The sequence below is a fragment of the Fringilla coelebs genome (genome assembly GCF_963513975.1).
Source record: "Fringilla coelebs genome assembly, chromosome: 3".
Classification (NCBI taxonomy): domain Eukaryota; kingdom Metazoa; phylum Chordata; class Aves; order Passeriformes; family Fringillidae; genus Fringilla; species Fringilla coelebs.
The window spans coordinates 41,240,955-41,256,832 of NC_140030.1; the positions used below are offsets into that span (position 1 = coordinate 41,240,955).

At 37.8% G+C, this 15,878-nt stretch overlaps 1 protein-coding gene across 1 annotated transcript in view; it reads right to left on the minus strand.

The window, feature by feature from the left end:
- USP45 (ubiquitin specific peptidase 45) overlaps nucleotides 1-15,878 on the minus strand; it is a 52,700-nt gene that overhangs the window by 18,772 nt on the left and 18,050 nt on the right. Inside the window, exons 6-9 of the mRNA XM_084203139.1 lie at nucleotides 13,295-13,440; nucleotides 11,951-12,046; nucleotides 9,788-9,918; nucleotides 1,153-1,240 (exon numbers count right to left, since the gene is read on the minus strand). Of these exons, the coding sequence (XP_084059265.1) occupies nucleotides 1,153-1,240; nucleotides 9,788-9,918; nucleotides 11,951-12,046; nucleotides 13,295-13,440 (461 nt within the window). The remainder of the gene's footprint in view (nucleotides 1-1,152; nucleotides 1,241-9,787; nucleotides 9,919-11,950; nucleotides 12,047-13,294; nucleotides 13,441-15,878) is intronic.

A 15,878-nucleotide genomic window follows, 5' to 3' on the forward strand; every position in this document is an offset into this window, starting at 1 on the left:
TTCACCTTTTATTACATGGAAATCAAAAAATAAAATAATAAAGTTTCTCTCTGCTGCAAAAATGTAGCAACTGTTTTCCAACTGAAGTCAGCTGCTTCTGCTGTGTGCCATGTTCAAGACATCATTTTCTAAGCATGAGTGTCAAGGTTTGACTGTTTCTTCTTGCAGTTCAGTTCTGTTTATTATCAAGAATGCTGACAAGACCAATAAATATTCATATTCTGGCAGGATGGGGATTTGTTCAGCTCTACTGTAGTGCCAGGAACCAGGCTCAGACACAGCTTTATGTCTTATCTGTGAGATAATTCAGCCCAGGATCACAACATTCATTGGGTTACTAAATGAAAGGGAAGAGTAAGTACTCTGGTCAGTACAAGATTGAAGGCCTTCCTTTAGAGGAGACCTAGAAAAGGCTATTTACCACAAAGTATCATCTGAAAAGAAGGGTCCAAGACCAAGTCAGACAGATTAAATCTGATATGGTCAAAACAGCAACCAAACACTCCCTTTCTTGTATGAACAATGCATGAAGCACTAATCATTAAGGAAAAGAAACAAACAAAAAAAAAACCACACAGGGACATTTTCAACATAACAAACTGCTTCTATACTTCACATACTTGGATGTAGATTTTAAGCAATGAAAAGCAGCACCTTATTGATAAAGCAAGGAGTTCTTCACACTTTCAAGAGACACAAGAAACTTTGCAAGATTTTCCCCCCTCCCCCCACAATTTTCAGTGAAAATTTTTGGTTAAAATTATGGGCAGGCCCATAGCTAAAAACTGCTAATTTTTGATCCAAAGCTTTAAAAATTCACTTTGTCAGCTATTACAGAGGTTCTACCTTTACTTTCTTGATGTCTCAGATGTCCTTTTTTTCCTTTCCCTCTTTTTAAAGGCAAACAACTTGGATTCCTAAAGTTATCATGTTCTATTTATCATATTCCTCCTACTAACTGAAATTTTGATTCGAATCAACTATTTTAACAAATCAATATAAACATAATTAAGTGTCTTAAAAAAGATTTCTCAAGATAATGAAAATAGACACTCCTGCTTCATGAAATACATCTTTAAAATATTGGGAACATGAAGAATATTCAAGCAATGACTAGTAGTTCACTTTTAAAAAGACACACAAAGACATTACTTTTGTCTCCTCGATCCTGATCGCATCCAACAGATAGTGCAGAAGCTCCTGGCTGTCCTGCTGCTGGAACCCCTTAAATCGAGGAGCCCTATGAAAGAAACAGTAAAGAATTTAAAATTATCTTGGGAGATTCTTAACAAGACAATGTCAACATCAGTCACTTGCTGGGGTACAAATAGGGGTTAACCTGGGTTGCAGTTTGACTCTATGGAGTATGGCTCAACTAAAATACAGATTTGCCAGTAGAGTCTCATCCATGCTAGCAGCCCTTCCCTGACAGACTACACCAGTATTTCTGTACCACCAGACATTCCCAACGAGATGGAAGAGAGAAAAAAAAGATTTTCCAAGTGCTTAACCTCCTTTGTTATCTCACCCTTCTCTCAATCGAGGAGAAATTTCAAATGTGCATAAAGCAGTCCTTTTAGATCACCAGCAGCATCCACATCACCCTCAGAAGCCAGAAGAGGAAAAACATCCGTTTCTGACTACACTCCCATTTACACTGGTGATCTTCTAGGCCACTGCACAGGATATTGCATCAGTTCTGAGACAGCCACTCAGTGGTATCAATCACTACTATTCAAGAACTGTTGAATTCTTTTTTTACTATTCACAGCACCTAATGTACTCTAAATATCCCATTTTCCAGGCATAGATTACATAGAAATTAGAAAAAATAAACTTATGAGTATGTGGCTAGCTTAAGATGATCCTTAAGGATAGATCCTTCTCCTTACCATAGCCAGAAGGCTCCTAATTAACAGTTTCAATCTTCAGGATCTTGCAACCCCAAATGAATGAATAGTATTCACTATTAACACATCTCTGTTCACATTTAGTAACTGACTGGCCAAACTACACCTGTCTTTCCAGGCAGGTTACCCTTTAGATCTTTAATTACAGTCTTGAACTACTTAATCTAAAATGAGATTCCACAAGGGGTTGGAAGAGACCACTGGAGGTCACCTAACCCAACCTCCCTGCCCAAGCAGGGTCCCCCAGAGCAAGTTACTTAGGATTGCAATGGGTAGGTTCCTGAATTTCCAGTAATGCCACCAAATGGCAGCTGTGACTCTTGCTGCAGACTGAGGTGAGCGCACGCAGGTCTAACCACACGCACCCCTTCTGAAACCTAGAACAGGGGACAACTGGATTAGCACAGCTCAAACAGGAATTTTATCAAACTGGCAGAGCAGCCAGAAAAACCTACCACTCACTCAGCTCCTCAATTTTGTTGAACACGCACTGAACCAATTTTCACTCTGAGCTGGGGACTGCATACTATGGCTAGCCAGTACACAGAGCTACAAATACATATTGGTATTTCCCCTGGCACAATGATCTCACTTACCCAGCAGAGCTCTTCAGCTGCTCAGGGTTTCAAGGGTTAGTGAGGCTTCCTCACACACTCATACACTAAAGCTGCTCAGATTTGCCTTAGGAGTTTGTGCTCATGGACAGGAGAAATTAAAGAAAACACCCCAGCTGTGCAATGTGCCCACAACAGTAAAATGTAAAGCTGGGCAAGGTGCTGGGACGCCCAGTTAGTGCACAGCAGCCATGGGCTACAGGCAGGAGAGCGATACAGGGGTCTCAGCTTTGAACTGCTCCCCGCAGGCACTGCGGGTGTAACTGGAGAGGGACGCAAGGTGACAACTCAGATAGCTAAGGTCAATGCCTAAAATTAAGTGGAACAAATCTGGACCTGCATATGCAAAACAACATGTTCACATTTATAAATAAGATACTTTCAGATTTGCGCTTCATATCTAGTTTTTGATACAAAGTTGACAATATCACTAGTTAAAAATGATTTCATGATCCTACTGTACTGTGAGGCTTACTATAAAATCTGGATTCAGTTGGTGGGTAACTTTTTTTAAGCATTTTTTGAAATTGATTTTTTTTTTCATTAGCAAGTCAACCTCAAAAATTTATTTCAAATTTTAAAAATTGAAATAATCTTTAAAATTAAATATTCTGCTTAATATTCCTAAAATGCCATCTTTTCTTCTAATAAAATCACATCTTTGATTTCTAATAAACTCGATTATATTAAAAAATATAATTTCAAATATTTTCTGCACTGAACCTTTATTTTGGTTCCAATAAAACACTCAATATGCATTAAAAAAATAAATAACATATGTAGCTGCATGCACGTTTGCATGAATGCACAGTTTCACTTTTCAATTCGCCAAAACAGTTTTCTCTCACTGAATGTCAAGGAATCTGAAAAAACTCAGATGCCAAGATCAGTTCAATTCCGAGAAATCTGGTTAGTTAGCCACAGTATTATCATTAATTTATGAGAAATTTCTTGTTTTCCTGAGGCAGTGAGACTCAATGAGTATATTCAGCCCACCTCCTCCAGTACAGGCAATAAAAGACCCAGTATAGCAAGAAAACCCTATACATATATATGTTCTGGATCCTGCTACTAATAGGGATTTTATTATTTTTTGGCAAGAAAAGCAGGACCTCTTCAAGACACACTATAATAAAAGGGGAGATAAATTAATTATTACTTGACAAAGGAGCAAGCAAAAATTTCATCACTGTTATAGGAGGGGTTTTTTTTTCACTGCAGAGACACCTCACAGGACTAAATCTTTAATGCAAATCAGGAAAAAGCCCCACACATACTTTTTGTTACTGCACTGTAACCTCCCACTGATGAGTATACAAAAATCATTTCAGGTGCAAATTAATTTATTAATTTGTATTTCAAAGTAAAATAATTTACCTGAATGTTCCACACAGTTTTATTAGCTTAAATTAGAGAGGAGGAAATTAACTTAGCCATGGAAGTTGTAGATTTGGTTTGGTTTGGGTTTTTCTCCTTTTACTAGAACACAGTGCATTTACAAGTACCAGATCAGTTAGGCTTCTCGGGACCTGTACTAAATTTATATGCCTGATTTTAATGGAAACAAGGATGATGGGAATGTAACAGCTACCACTTCAAAGGTGAATTGGCAGGGAAAGTGACTTGTAAAGATCCCCTGTAAGGCTGAGTCATTTACCTGGACTGACAAATTGTGTCATTTTTAACACTGCTTAAAATATATTTAATCCGTCATTCATGTACAAAGCATGCTATGTAATGTTGCATATAATTCTAAATATCTCATGTTTTGTGTAAAAATATTTGAAATTATTGCATTTGTTTTGGGGGGGGACCACAAGAGGAAACCAAAAAATAACAATAAATAGAAAGGAGGGAATTTTACACCTCACAATGCATTTACTGGAAACTTCCTACACTTATAAACCAGTATGAGAGAAGAAAAAGGAATTAATCCATGCTGATACACAGAAATCTGACAACTAAAAGATGTGTGCTCTCGTCTCCTTGAAAATGTGCTTCAAGCAATATCCTTGGCAAAAGTGGGGGACTTGGAGATGGTTGGTTGAGTTGACCGCTCACAGATGTGCTGACATATGGAAGCCAGTGCCAATGCGATACAACCTGTTGTACAGTGTCAGCAGGATAATGACAGAACAGGTTGAACTCCTGCTAATGGCCAGAAGTGGTGAAGGACAACTGTGACATCTTATCTACTAGCCTCTCATTGCTCATCTGCAGACCAGTTAGAATTGCTTGACTGTCAGTTAAAGAAATACTTTTCATGATGATCTACTGCCTAGAATAACAAAAACTACATACTAACATAGTATTTTAAAGAAAAAAACCTAATACCTATGATTCCTATATTATATTCATTTGAGGGAAAATAAGCTATGCTTTAAAAGCAGAACTCAGATACAATTAAAGTCATTCAATCATACTGCATAGAGCTGACATACTTTTACTGCCTTTAATAAAAATCTTGTCCAAAATAATCTTTTCAGGAATTACTATCTTTGTGCAGAAGATAGCTTAATACCTTGGAAAATTTTAGAAACAACAATAAGCACTTGGAAACAGAAAACAGAAGATACTATTTGATTTTTTTCTGTAAGGCAACATGCACAGGAATCCCGTAATGCAGTACAAACACTACACAGTTCTGCCTGGTAGGAGGTGCTTGGGAGGAGCCCAGCCAAACATGGGCTTGCCTCCACATGTAAGTAACAGATAACACCAGGCACAACTGTATGATCTCAAGGGCATGGACAGACAGCATTTTGCTCTCCTTTGGATGTACTGGCCGATTCATTTCATCTTTTTTGTCTCACCTTCCCCCAAAAGGGAAAATGAGATACCTCTACTTTCTTGCAATGCACCAGATCTATTCTTTCTTCCTTTAAGTCCTGCTAAGATTTCCAACAGCACTCTGCTCTGACAGCAAGTTCCATAGGTTAGCCCTGTAAAATGCTAAAAACCCTTTTTTTTCCCCTTGGCTCTAAATCTGCTGCCTTTCAGTTTCACAGACAGCTCCTTGAACTCTTATGAAGGCAATTAAAGAAGCACGGCTAATTTATCATTCATTGTCTTCTCTTGTTGTCATGTCTTCTTTTCATGCTCTCTCTTGCCTGAACTCCCAATATTCCCAATGTCCCTGTTGACATAAAGGCTTCCTATTTTTGTTACCCCTCCCTAAATTTTGGTTAACCCAAATGGAGAATACACTGCCAATGTACCTAATAAAATTACTGGTTTTCTTCTTCATTTTGTCTATAAACCCTGCTTACACAGCTCACCAACTGAAGCTGAACAGTGAAACACTGAAAATACTTGTGTTTTCCAAAATACTGCACCGGTCTTCCTTCTAAACAGAAGTGAACATAAAGCTCAGGAGCATGTACAGATGATTGCTGCCAACACACACTTTTACATGCAGTTTGTCTACTTTGCACTCATAAACTTGTTCCTAAAATTATGAAAACTGACAAAGTTTACTGAAGAAAAAAGACATGCAATCTCTCAACTGCCACTGCCTAGAGAAGCTGTAATCTCCTCTGTCAGAGCTCCTCAACATGACGCAGCACCACCAGCAAGGCACATGGAGGCATGACAAGGACACAAAATAACCCATAACTACTGGTCAAGGAAACAAACTGTGTGCTCTGCTGCTATTATACTTACATGGTAAAAGTCAAATGGGAAAAATAAACAAGTAAAAAAATCTTTTCTAAGAAGATTATTTTTCAATATCTTTTTAGACACAGCAGGATTATTTAAAAAGAAAAGGCTCAAAAAGACTCCTTAATGAGAAAAATCCTGTTTCCTTTATCTCTTCTATTTTCTATAAACATTACCTTTGTTTTCCTTAGCATTTCCTCTCAGAAGTGATAAATGTGGAATTGTTTAGGTTTCCCCTCTGAAACTATTGGTCTGTTAATATCAACAGTCCTAACCACACATGACCTCCATTTTGCCAGTCCCACCTCTGCCTTCAGTTCTACTTTCTGCACACGAGAAGGAAGGATGAATAATGGTCTTTGAAGAATAAAGACCTATGTAGATCTTGTGAACATCAATAAAATCTTTGTTAGGGAAGTATTTTTTCCTGCATGGCAATGTAGCAATAAAATACTACTATTAATAATTATTTAATGGAGGTTTGAAGCAGCTAAATTCTGTAACTCCTTTCTGGACTTATCACTTACATGCTTCAACATTTACTTGCTACACAAAACTAAGCTTTCTTCCACCAATAAAATTACTCAATCATAACAAATAAAGGAAATAAAATTTATGTCCTCTTAATACATCAGTGTTGCGTTAGTCACTAAGTCTCCAGATAAGTCAGAAGTCTGCAGTGCTGATATTCAGCACAGTGGAAAACCAACAGAAGGGCCCCGTAGCTATGCTCACAATCTGTCCTTGCAAAACATCTGACAGCTGCAACACTAACAAAATTAACAGTGGATGAATTAGTACCAGACGCTAAACAGTTGCTATAGAAAGATTCATCCACTTCTTTCTTCTTCTCCCCTTCTTCAACCCAGCTACTCCACCACTTGATAAAATTAACACTTGGTATCATTTTTTTATTTTATTATTTAATTTTAAAAAAAAGAGCACCACAAATGTCCTTTCATACACAAGATTATGAACTTCACACCATTATCTCCAGACTCTTAAAGAAGCAGCTTGCAGTTGAAAATTACTGTGCTCCAGTTCTCTTACTGCTTTTGAGCAGTGAATAGGTATCCACTTGCAGGTTTTGGGATCCCACTCAGGGACAAGTCAGAGCTGCACTGTCTGCCCCCTTTTCTATCCTATACTCTCTGTGCAATCTCCTTCATAAGAAAATTCCTTACTGAAGAAAGGTACGGTGACATACCTTGCACTGAGACAGCAAATCTGTGATGGGGAAAGAATGAATTAAAAAAAAAAAGGAAAAAAAAGAAAAAGAGGTTGCAACTGGAGTCAGCAAACCTTTATGTTAATTTATAAAAACCCAAAACACTACTATCAGAATAGGTATGCCCTTCCCCATGTCCTTCTCACCAGTAGCTGTGTCAGTGTAGTTCTTCCTTTTACAGATTCATCCTCTCATCTCTTTAGGTTTGAACTTTGCTTGTTAAATAAAAAGAGTTTGTGATAATGCAATATGAAGACCACAGGGTAGTGCCTGCCTCTAGGATTACTTCATTAACACAACCTCTTGGCAGCATTCAAGAAGCAGTTTTACAGAGAAAGCTGCAGTAACAGAGACTTCTTCCTAGCTGAAACTCCTGCAGTCTTGCCCTGCTCTCTCTTGCATTTCAACTTTGATGAAAAACAGAAAGCCAACTTTAAAACAAAGAAAGAAAAAGGCATTGTAAAAATGGCATGACAGAACACTGTATTAATACTGTTAAAGCTAATAAATAGTAAATGCATTCAGTTTCCAAAGATAAGGATTTGCTGTTCTCCTACTTTTACCACTGCACACTGCTGAATTTTCTGAAACCCTCCCTTTCTTGCTTGTGTCACAAACATTGAGAAAACAATCCAAGGACGAAAACCTTCTGCCCTTGAACATCTAACCTCTCACTACCAGGATGTGGTTGACACTTTTGTTGTTGATAGTAGAGCTAGTAAAGGATTTGTATCTAAGTGGTGTTCTGCAAAGAGAACGATAGTAAGAAGTAGGGATGAAGGCAAGCGACGGTAGGAGCTGGCAGATACCTGTCTAAACAGCAAAAGTCTGCTGACCACACTAAAATGCTTCGATTTTAGCTGCTAGTTACAGTGTATGCACATCTTAATGATCAAAGGATAACAACACCAGAACAACTAGATAGCTGAGATTTAATACTGACATTGTTCAATGACTACAGACACACACAGCAGACACAAAATGCCTGTCACTTCTAAAAATACCATGCCATCTGAAGTGCACTGCAGTGTGATTATTTCACAATCAATTTGCTAAGGTGGGCTTCAAAACATGTTTTACATCATTTTTTCCCTTCAATCCTTAATACTAACTGGGAAAAAAATACTAGTGTTATTTAATAATTTTTCTTCCATTTCTCAGCCAAATTTAATTCTTACACTCACATTTTTTGAGAGAGCCTTGAAACACAAGGAGGAGTGAGAAAACAATATCGTTTTCTTCCCTATATATTTTTCTTCCAGATAGATAATGCTAAATAAAGAACACTGCTGTTTGACTTAAAAATGCTGTAAGGTAACTTTAGACACATTTCCTTTTACAAGTCAAAAGAATCAAAAGGAAGACAAGCACAATAGAAAAAATATAATATTAAATTTCTGAAGCTAAATTCTGAGGATAAAGAAAAGGCAATGACTTGTTTCTTTACAGAATTAAATTGTCCCTGCTCTATTCTAAAAGCTTTTGTTTCTTTCTACCATATTTTAAATCCACTTCTGCTCAGTAATGCTGTCCTGGAATTCCCTGGTAGGAGGCTGCAACTTTTCCTCCTAACTCTCCTGCTGCAGAATGCTTAAAGTTCCATGCAGCAATACTGTAGCAAATAAATTATCATGCAACATTATTCTTTTTTAAATATGATATTCATATATACCATCCTCCAGCTACTCTGCTTCTACAGATTCTGTTACTAGTAAGTCAACATGTAAATACTTGTACTAACTTTTAAGCAGGTCTGCTACAGGTGTTTTTAAAAGCAAGATGGTTTGCATAGTAATTGAAAGTACCTACAAAGCACCACTGTTGACATTTTCCACACCAAGAAACAGGAGTTTCTTTAGGGCTTGTAAGCTCGTTGCAATGTGGAGCCATATGCCATTTCAGTACTGCTTCAAGTCCTTACTTGCTAGACCCTTTTTAATTTTGAATTGATGCCAAGGCTAGACATCATAACAGAAGTTCCCCATTTAAAATCTTATTCTTTTTCACAAAATACCTACACACACTTTGTAGTGTTAGCACAGCTTTATGCTAACAAACAACTAAACCTGGAAGGTAGTCCTATTTTCTTCAGTTTTACCATGCCCTCTTCTGCCCCCTCACACTCAGTTTGGAGCCCGTTGAATGCCCATGGTTATGAACTGGGCCACACATTACACAGAGAGCAGGTACAACCATGGCATGCAACAAGGAGCCCTTCAACTTTAAAAGATGAAGAAGCTGCTTTCTGGACTGCCTGGTTAAAATCTAACAGTTTCTTTAGAAGGGACAACAGACATTGCACACTTAGAAACACATCACTGGAAACTAAAATTTAAAAAATAACTGAAAGATGAGCTTGAGGACACAATACATACTTTTGACAAAGCTGGCTGAACAGCACTTTGGGAGACAGAGGGCCTTTTCCAGCCTCCCTCATGCTGTGAAGGAACAAGAACATTGCTGAAGTTAAAGGTCCCGGGCTGGACAGGTTTACCACCAAAGGATCCTTCAAAAAGAAAGGCAAATTACACATCAGATTTCAAAAGTAATGACACAAGACTTCTTTCAAGTTACTTGATACATGATAAAGAGCAATATAACTTTCAGTCTTAAGAGTGTTTCAGGGTGGTTTTTTTTAAATGTTTATATCACCCATTTGATTGAAATAATTTAAGAGCAGGCTTATTATTTAAAGAGTAATAGTTGCAAAACCAAACAATTCTTGGTGGTAACCAATAGCTTTGGAAACAGGCACATCAATGAGCCGGTCTGGTTCTCACAAAAACAGGCAACCTTTGTATTACCTGCTTTCTCCTACTCCCACATGCACTGAAATTCATCTAGAGAGATAAGAGGTGACCACCTCCATGGGCTAGTGTAAGATTGTGTTCAGTGGCTCTCTGATACCCAACCTTAGGAACGGGGCATCCAGCTTCTCTGATCTGTGAGCCACACACTGAAATTTCCACACATCTGGCAGCCACAGAAACACAACCTGTTCCTCCACAAATCAGGTGCTGGGAAGGTACCAGCAGTGGTTCACAGTAAGACCTGATGGCAGATCCCACACGTGCCCTGTGGCACCGGGAGCCAGGCACAGGGTGCATCCTGTACAGCCTCTCTTGGTATGACATTCAGCCCAGCCAGCAGGATCTGGGTCTGCAAAGATCAAGCCAATCAAGCCAATTTTAAAGGAAATTTTAAAATCCTGCACTGCTTACACACCACTTGTTACAATGACCACAGACCATCAGCTCTCCCTAACAGGCTCCAAGGTTCGTATGTGCCCACAGCACTCCCTACTAGCTGGCCTGACTCTCAGAAAAACAGATTACAAGTGCCAGATAAACACTTGGAGAAGGCACCTTGTCCAGAAAGCAGATCCACACAAAAAGTAAGCGATATGGATACACACAAATATAAAGTATTTGCTTTATATGCACTTGTTAAAAGGTGGGAAAAGGCCCCTTACCAAGCAAGAAGCTGCAGGTTTCTACATTGCTATTAATTAGACTACTGCAGCCATCCTATTCAATGCCAAATTCTGCATTGGCATACAAAGACCAGAAAACACAGTCTTTGCTCCAAAGACATTACTTACATTGTAAGCATTGTCATGAAATTAAAAATAAATCTTTCAACCTTATGGCTGCTCAAGTTACACATCAAGCATAAGCCAACACCCCACTGGCTTGCTAAGCCTTTGGGCAAAAACAAGCTCCAGACCTCTGTTGTGGCTCAGGATAACTTTGTGAAACATGCTGTGGCTCTGAACTGCCACTGGAGGAAATAAAGATAGCAATCCAGTGAATTTTATACTGTTCTTGCCTGGAGAAGCTATGAATATCACCTACAGCAGCACAGTGAAATCATCATCATTTCAGAGGTATCCGGAACAGAATACCACTCCTCTACCCTCGCTGCCACCAGAAAGCTCACAGCAAACAGCAGGAAAAAAAGGAAAACACTAAGAAAAAATCCTCTGCAAACTGTTTGCTTCAGCTAGCAGGGGGAAAGGGGTATTATCTTTATTGCCAACAACATATAATGAAACCCCAAGATTTCATTGAGGACAAATTTGTTCCTCACTGAAATTTCGCTTCTCTCATTTTAATCCCCTGGCCTGTGAAGCATGTAATAAACATTACAGATCTTATCAATGAAGGGCAGGGATGGACTGGAATAAAATATTTCACAGACACTTTCTAGAGCCAGACAGACTATTGACTGTATCATATGTTCATACTGAAGAAATTAAATGGCAAGTAAAAATAAGCCAGATGCTCTTTCTTAAGGTAAAGCATTATTTGATACTTCAACATCAAAAAATGCGAAAGCAAGTAATTCTTCCTCCTTCTCCAGGGCTGAGTCATGATTTTTGTAAAAGAAATCAGTTCACAGGTAACGTAAACCCACTGAACAATTAAAATGTGAAAGAAATAGGAGAGTAACAGTGTGCCTTTAATGGAGATGTGATTTCCTGTCCTCCAGCTTCTTCCCACATTTTCCCAAATTTGTATTTCTCAGTGCATACTTACCAATTGAGAATCTGAAGTATGACAGATTTTTAACTTTGTTCCTTTCTCCTTTATCTCATACATCAATTCATTTAGTACGTGAGTCTGTGCCAAGTTCTTAAAGAAAGAAAAAAACAAAAAACCATGAGAAACACGCTGATCATTCAATTACACAGTTTCTTTAGTTATATATTCTAGATTTAGGGGTAGACCAAACCAGATATACTTCAAACCATGTAACTGAGGTTTAGATCTGGCCACTAGAAAGAGCACTAAAAAATCACTGATCTGACTGTTTCTAAAACTGTATTTATTTATTTTTCTGTAATTTCAAAATAGTTTACTAGTAATAACTTTAATTTACGTTGAACAACGAGATTTTTTTTTTTTTTTTTAGGATGAGGACATTATTATCAGAAACTATTTCCCTCTTTTAAACTCTGCAGTCCCTCTCATCATGTCCGATGAAGCACAAAGACTTTGGCACAATGAAAAGTATTATCCTTCTGAATTTAGCAGAGAAACCAACTCAACATATCTCAGCTTTGTTTCTTTATTTTTGGTCAAGTCTGACAGCAGATTAGAAGAAACTTAGAAACTCAGGTTTCTATGATGCCCTAAGTATGGACAGATAACATTTTGCAGTTCTACAATCTGTTTGATGTTTTGCAACCAACATCATAAACACAAGGTGAGGTGTGCCAGTGCAGAACACCTTTGTAGCAGTTTTCTTTCACTTGTTCACTCTTGTCTGCAAACATCTCTATGTCTCCGCTCAGCTGACAAGCAACAGGATGGTGCAATATAAAACCCACAAAGGCTGCTGCTTTTTTTGAGGATGTTGGATTGGCTGTTCACTAAACATCAATAGATGTGTATTTGTATAGCTCATTCCTCTTACTGTAGTCAGAAAAAACCCATAATCGATAAAAGTAATTTTATCTGCACCCATTGTAGAGGTTTAAAATCATCCCAATGAATACTGCAGACATTTATATTATGCACACAGAGCCACTATTCACAACACCACTATGGTAGATACCCTGCATTAGTCATGACTAATAATGCTGAACTTCAAATAAAACCATATGCTCCAGTACAACCCACACACACAGGCAGTGTGTAAAACACTTGGCATTTTTACTGTTTCATTACTGTGCAAAATGCCAGTGATCCAGGAATTCTTTTTTATTATAACAGGAAACACTCCTTGGATAGCAAGGAGTAAAAAAAATTTGAAAAGGACTTTCAGAAAGCAGAATGAAGACTCGTAATACTCAAAATCTTTTCAGAAGCCCATAGATTATACACACTTAGTATTTCTGATATCTGCTAAGAGAAAATAGCATGCTCTTTCCATCTTACCTGCATGACAGCATTAAAAAAGCAAGTATTTCCTAAATTATTAATTCCTTTAACTGGAACTGATGCACCACTACCAGAGCTTTTTCCTTTCAGTATTTCACTTGTTTCACTGTGTTCTTCACGAAGACGTATGATTTTTGATGAACCTATAATTAAACTATAGATTAATATGACCACATAACTGCATAGTTTAATCAATTAAGTCCTTCCACTATTATGTTTATTAATTTTAACATATGTGGCAGATACCTTGATAATACTCTAAGCTGCTGTATGCAGTCTTAAAACCACCAAAAAACCAAAAAACTAGACATCAACAGATAAAGCCCTGGGGAGTAAAAAATTGCCCTCAACAACTACATATATCCAACAAAACCTTCCATAATAATCATCCTGTATAAGACTGTAACTTCCACAATTAGACAAGCAACAAATAAAGTAAAATGAGTTATTTATAAACAATAGGCAGCTGAGATAAATGTTCATTAGACACATCAGAAACACCACCCAAAGGCTGCTTTTTGGTGCATTTTAAAGGAGGTAGCCCAAAGTTACCACTGAATGCTTTATCAATTCTAGTGTTCTGTTCCAACTGCCTTGTCAACAGCCCAAGTGGACTCATTATCCCTACATGTGCTCCTCAACTCACCTCTCTGTCACAGCCTGAGGAATTACTAATGCAATCCACATACATACAATGCTAGTGTTTTAATTTCAAGTAACAAAAAATTGATAAAACTATGCTATAACATCCACATAATTCCTTGTTTCCCTTATTATTTAAATAGATGAGGGGTAGCAAAGTTAGACAGTCATTAACTTGTAGCCTAGAGGTAATGGAAAGACTTGAGATAACAATATTTAGCCTTGAATTCTACTAGCAACTTTCATACTGTCATGGTTGCAGGACTAAATGTGAACATTACTGACATCTGCAGTGTCTTAAATATTGATTAACAACGCACGTCAATGTAAACGAGTTATGGACTTAATAGATGCCAAGAACTGTGATGCTACAATCTCCGTCTTGACATATGAATTCATGTATTTGTTCTAATGAGTTTCACATTGAAGTCTCATTAAAGTGTTCTTGAGAAATAACTAACAGACCTATTTACGTTAATGAAATTCTCATGCCAAGAGGTTCTTTTATGTACACTCCTAAATACCTTCTTGCTCAGAAAATGAAAAAAAATATAATTAAATAAAAAAGAAGTCATTAAAATATCTATTGTATCTGGCAACAAGCTTCTGACGCAGTCTGCCTGCACCCTACAGTGCCATTGAGGCACAACTATTCTTCCAAATTGTATCAGAGTTTTTCAGAACAGAGTTAGAGGTGCTTTGCTGTTTAAAAACATTTTTAAATGTTCTTGTTAACAGTGCCTACACAGCTTTAAATTACTCTCCTTTCCACTCAGGTGGAAAATTAAGACGGTACAAGGGCAAACTAAAAGACGGAATTCTCCTTGAAAAAGCAGACAAAGTGGTTTTGAATATAATAAACAACAAGCGAGCTGCTCGCACCCTTCAAGAGTCACTGTTTTATGGGCTACATGAAGCAACACCTTTTAGCTGGCATGCTTAGAAGGGGAATGCTACAGTGTCTGCAGCTCATCCACCCACAGAGCTTCAGAACAACCATAGCATAAGAATGGGAGCTCCAAGTTATCTGCAATTCAAAGGCACTGCTCTTTCTCAGAAGTTTAATATTATAACTGGAGATGTCTCCCCCTCAGAGAAGTGGGCCATCCAGAGTAGTGCTGGGGAAAAGAGATGGTTAAAAAGAGAAAAAAAAAAAAAAAAAAGGATGGAAAAAAAAAGCCAAAATTGTGGAAATAATTTGTGTATTAGTATACCACAGTTGTTGCATTTATCCATCGGCATTCAAAAACATCTGGGACAGCATCTTAAAGTAAACAATGTTCACAGGGCCATCTGGACAAAACTGCAGGCAAAAATTAAAGCATAAGCATATGGAAAAGCAGATTTTTCTCTTCCCTTTAGCAGTACAGGATGACAAATGTCAAACCTAGATCTGTCCACGCTTCACTGTGCTATGCTTTGCAGCACCACCTGGCTCTCCTTGCACAGCCACCAAATATGGACAGCACTGCCACAGCGGACCATATCTGCAGGGCAAACTCAATAAAAGCATTTCACTTCATGGTTAAATGGCAGCTTCACACAAGTAGCAAGGTTCCATTTGCTGAACCTTACATACAAATTATTTAAGGGAGGGAAAACAAAGCCGAAGCATCCAGCTTTGTGATAAGAGCTGGATGAATACGCAATTACAAAACACAAGAAATGAGAACCAGACATCCGATTGCCACGAAGCTGGATAATTAGGAGGATATATATAGGGAAAAGGATATATGTATAGGGATAAGGAGAAGTAGTAGCAAATTGGAAAAATGCCTGGATGCTGGTATCAAAGTTAGGAACCTCCTTTCATTCAGAAGGTTTTAATTACTGCCTTTTTATTTCTTAATAATTTTATAAACACAATCCACATGACATTTTACTATGTTTTTTGTACCTGTGAAAAAGTCCTGACAGAAATGTGCTGCTTTGCCATTAC